This window comes from Benincasa hispida, chromosome 12, assembly GCF_027475165.1.
Source record: "Benincasa hispida cultivar pf3 chromosome 12, pf3_genome.v1.1, whole genome shotgun sequence".
Classification (NCBI taxonomy): Eukaryota; Viridiplantae; Streptophyta; class Magnoliopsida; order Cucurbitales; family Cucurbitaceae; genus Benincasa; species Benincasa hispida.
The window spans coordinates 39,398,350-39,403,436 of record NC_143489.1 but is presented as its reverse complement, the minus strand read 5'-3'; the positions used below and the strand labels follow the sequence as shown (position 1 = coordinate 39,403,436).

Genomic DNA, 5,087 nt, shown 5'->3' with positions numbered 1-5,087 from the left:
GTTAATCAATCAAGAGAAAAATAGGTAAATTAATTTAAAACAACCAAATGGTTATCAAATGAGAACTTAAAAAATATATCATATTTGTAATTACTTTTTACTTAAAAAAAGAAATCACAATACATCACTCTAACAAATTAAAACCAAGTAAAATAAGTTTTGTTGGTAGAGAGAGATGTGAAGGTACATATAAAGGGAAACTAAAATTGTATGAGAGGGAGGCTTAATTAGAAGGGTTTGTTGTAAATTTGTAATATATGTGAGAGATATGCTTATATTTCTTCCCCATGGTGGTGATGTTACAACCCACATATTTTACTTTGCCTTCTCAATTCCCTTTCTTCACAAGGCATCTATATATATAAATTTCACTTCTCTTCCATTTCTATGCCATTCATCAACTTTCTTCCTTTGCTTTCTTCTAAATCTCATAGCTCTCAATAAAATTGGAGATGTCCCAAGTAAAAGTAGTTCCTATAAAGGTTTGATATTTCCCTCTTTCTTCTCCCCTTAATATTTTAGTTCTATGATTTTCTTTCTCACTATTGAATAATTGATTCTATATGTGTAGTGAATGGTTTTTTATTTTGCTCTCGATTGAGTGAGCGGTTGAGAAGAGCTTCTTTATCTCTTTGACATGATCGATTTTTCTATTTTATAAACATGTGGGGGTCTAAAGATAGTTTGAACATCTGACCTTTTGATCGAACATATATATCTTAATCTGTTGAACTGTGTTGAGCATGACGGTATGGAATCTCTATATTTTTTTTTCCTCTAAGAAGTAAGAATTTACATGTCCAAGTACTTTCTAATGGACAAATTTTAATTATTTTGATCCTATTAGAGTGATGATATCAAAGAGAGGTTTTGCAACAAACCTAAGGTAAAATATCTGTCTCTAGAGATTATAATTTGACTATTATATTATTCCCATGAATGTATTGTTAGAAAAAAAATGATTGTATATCATCTGATCATATTAAATATTCGATGGTCTAGCTTGAAAACCCTCTTCTATGGATGAATTCTGCTCTTCTTTCTAATTTGATTATTCCTTTAAGTTCTCGTGTTCTTTTTTATTGTTGCACTTAAAAAAGACACCAATAAAACAAAAATACGATAGCTACAAAACTACAACTTCGTCTGGTAATATGTTTGGTTTTTTGTTTTTGAAATTTATGTCTATTTTTTCTCAATTTCTTACAATTGTTTGTATCTTTTTAAGTAAAAGTGTTGATTTTATTGTCAAATTCCAAAAACAAAAACAAATGTTAAAAAACTATTCTTTTAGTTTTCAAAATTTTGCTTGAATTTTGAAAACATCGATCAAAGTAGATAACAAAACAGAACATTTAGAGGTAGAATGGATGTTTATAGGCTTAATTTTTAAAAATTAAAAATAAAAACAAAAAAATGGCCAAATTGGGCTAGAACATTTTAATATTTATGTCTGTCTTTAAGATTTGGAGTTAATTTTTCCAAACTTTGGTGGGATTTCATATGAATAAAGGTTATCATCAAAGAAAACACAACTACAAGGCCACATGACTTCAAATTGCACACTGAACAAAGGGCCATCAAACGTGCAATGTTCAACTACTCGGTAATTATTATTTTATGTCATTGTTTGGAATAACCTATTATTTCTTTTAATACAATGGGAGGTCGGAGAATCAGAACCACAAATCTCATAGTTATTAACACACTTGTATACCAATTGAGTTATGCTCGATTTAACTTGAAATAACTATTATTGAAACTTTACCTATTGACCTATATACTCATATACTAAATTTCTAATGGATGCACAATGATAAAATTAAATTAATTTTGAACTAATAAATTAAAAAATACACTTTTGATCTATGAATTTTCGTGAAAGTAACAATTTAATTCTTGAACTTTAATTTGTAACAATTTAGTCTCTATACTTTTAATTTAGTAAAAAAAATAATCATTTAGTCTCTATGCTAAAGTTTGTAACGATTTAATCTTTAGTGAAAATTATTGTTAAGATTTCATATGATTTCTTTACACATATAGATTGACAAACTGATTAGAATAAATAAATGTGTTTATGAGTTATAAAACCTAAGTTGCTATATTATAAAGATTAAGACTTAGCTTTGATGAGATTTTTCGTAATATGGACTAAACTAAAGTCCTTCTAGTAATCATTTGATTTTTTGTTTTTTGGTTTTTGAAAATTAATTCTATAAACACTCATTCTACCTCCAGATTTCTTATTTTGTTATCAACTTTTTACTAATGTTTTAAAAAATAAAGCCAAATTCTGAAAAATAAAAGAAATAAAAATTAAAAACATGTTTTTGTTTTTGGAATTTGGCTAAGACTTCAAATCTTTTACTTGACAAATATGCAAATGATTGTAAGGAATTGAGAGTGATTAGACTTAATTTTAAAAAATTAAATGATTACCAAGCGGTATCTAGATTGTTACACATTAAAGTTTTAAGATTAAATCAATACAAATTTTAAAATACATAAAATAATTATTAGAACTAATGTTTAGGGATTAGATCAATTTAATAAAAGTTTAGGAACCAATGTTTTCTAACCATACTAAAATAACAACAAATAAATTCTTTTATTATTGAAAATTTTTCATAAATAGAAAAATGTCAAATTATTTATAAAAATAAAAAATAAAAAATACTGTAGACACTGATAGACTTCTATTGGCCTCTATCAAAGAAGATAAAAAAAATTGTTATTTTATGTAAATAGTGATTTAGCCATGTTAATATTAATAGTTATGTTCTTTAAATTTTTTTAAGGAAAATATAATTGTGTTGTTATAATTATTGGTATATTGGCAATTTTCAGGTAGCAACAAAATTATTTGTGATAGAACAGCAGAAGAAACAAGAAGAACAATTGCAGAAGGTTTTTGGAATAGTTTTTTTTTTTTTTTTTTTCAGAAGAATTACAATTTTTACTTTTTTTTTTTAATAAATATGAAGGGCATTTAAGACATTTTGCTGAAACGTAGCAGATAATAGAAGAGGAAGAGATTCGTTTGCTAAGAAAAGAAATGATTCCCAAAGCTCAATTAATGCCTTTCTTTGACAAACCCTTCTCTCCTCAAAGGTAACCAAAGTCCCTCTAATTATATTTTCATTATTTCCCTTTTTGTCTCTATTATTTAAATATTCCTTCTTATCCCAAACTTTCGATTTCAAAGTTGATAATATATATTTGGTACTAGTTGAATTATACTCATTTTGACATGAAAATAACTATATCGGTCCTTATTTTTATTTTAATTTTAGAAAAAAAAAACTATAATATAGATTTTGAGTATGTTTACTAGCACATTGAATTGTTTTACAAGCATATTTCAAGGCAAATAAGTCAAAAGACTGTTAAATCGAGCATAGCTCAATTGATATATGAGTGTGTTAGAAATCACGAGATCTGTGATTCGATTCCTTACCCTCAATTGTACTTTAAAAAAAAAAGTCAAAAGACTAACAAAGGACAAAATAGATTTAAGATAGAAAAAAAAAAGTTACTTAACAATAACATCAAAATATAACAAACTTTGAAAGTTTTAAATATAAAGACTAAAACGAATACACTGAATGCATAATAATCAAAATAAACTAAGATTAAAAAATACAAGACCAAAATATATTTAAAACATTTATTATTATTATTGATAGTCTTGAATTTCCATTTCTTTTGAATTTAAATGTACTAAAAGATTTTTTTTTCATCTATACCAATATTGAAATTAAAAATATTATGGTAAATTAAATATATATTATGAAATTTGACTACATAAAGAAAAACAATGGCAATATATTAGCAAATCTTTTTTAGAAACAATATTTGAAAATTTTGTCACACATCGTATACAAATATTGACATTTGAAGATAACATCCATCTCCATTATTTAATTTACAATATGATTGAAAATAAACTTTATTATTTTTATTGTTTATTTATTTTTTTATTTTTTTTTATTTTTTTGCAGATCAAAAAGACCCTTAACAATTCCTAGAGAGCCAAGTTTCCATATCACAAGCTGCTTTTCCAACACTGAAATCAAATTCTCCCCACAAAATCAAGTTTGAGCCTCACAATGGGATGAATCAAAAGTATAATATATATATATGGCTTAAATTTTGGTCGATTACTTATAAAATCGAGATGTTGATGCATGGCTGCTCGAGATATGTTTAAGTGAGATAATTGTATTTTAGGGGCGGTTTTTTTTATTTGATAGGATTTCAAATAATTAAAACTGGTTGTAACCTAGAACTTGAGTATAGCTCACCTAATTAAGACACGCTTTTGATGATTATTGTTATTGCTATTTTGAATTTAATATGTGGCAGTGTTTTGTCTATATTTGTATGGTTAATATAATAATTAGATAAAAATATGGTGTGACAATAATTATGATAAAAAGATAGTTCCATCATAGTTGTTTTACTAAATCATGAAATAATTATAAAAGCACACACATGTATATAAATGATCCAAGAAAATGGTTGAAAATGATATCTACTTAATTATGGGCTTGCACTTACTATTATGTTGTCATTTCTCAAGTCGAGTTTTGGTTAATGCAAATAGTAAAAAAATCTTGAACAATGTAATTGTGTAAAATTTAATAATAAATGGCTATGAAATTTTAATTTATGAACCACAATTATTTTTAGGGATAATTACAAGAATAGTAAGAAAGATAAAAAATATAAATCTAGCCATGAATCTTTTTTTAAGAAAAAATTGCTAATATAGCACAAAGACATAGAATCTGATTTTCGTTTTTTATTATTCCAATTTTAGGTCTCAGGTGTGTGTACATATATATATATATACACACACACACACTTTATATTTGGTTTGTAAAGCATATTAGTTATACCATTCATATATATCATCAACTTATTTATGATATGTAGACTTAATTTGAATTCTTATTTATTTGTTTTAGAGTATTGTTTTTTAATACATTATCATCAATTTATAATTATTCAATTTTTATGTTGACTAACCCTTTTGAATAAATGTTGATAAACTATTTCTACATCAATATTGCAATTGAGAT

At 25.3% G+C, this 5,087-nt stretch overlaps 1 protein-coding gene across 2 annotated transcripts; it reads left to right on the top strand.

The window, feature by feature from the left end:
* Positions 1-218: 218 nt before the first annotated feature.
* LOC120068287 (microtubule-destabilizing protein 60-like) lies at positions 219-4,340 on the top strand. Of its 2 annotated transcripts, XM_039020005.2 has the most exons (6): positions 219-482; positions 848-886; positions 1,514-1,606; positions 2,851-2,910; positions 3,020-3,114; positions 4,005-4,340. In XM_039020005.2, exons 1-6 carry the CDS (start codon positions 453-455, stop codon positions 4,102-4,104), a joined length of 417 nt encoding a protein of 138 aa, XP_038875933.1. In that variant the 5' UTR covers positions 219-452; the 3' UTR covers positions 4,105-4,340. The 2 variants fall into 2 exon arrangements, with proteins under 2 accessions (XP_038875933.1, XP_038875934.1); XM_039020006.2 differs by lacking the exon at positions 848-886 and having other exon boundaries at positions 220-482.
* The last annotated feature ends 747 nt before the right edge of the window (positions 4,341-5,087 follow it).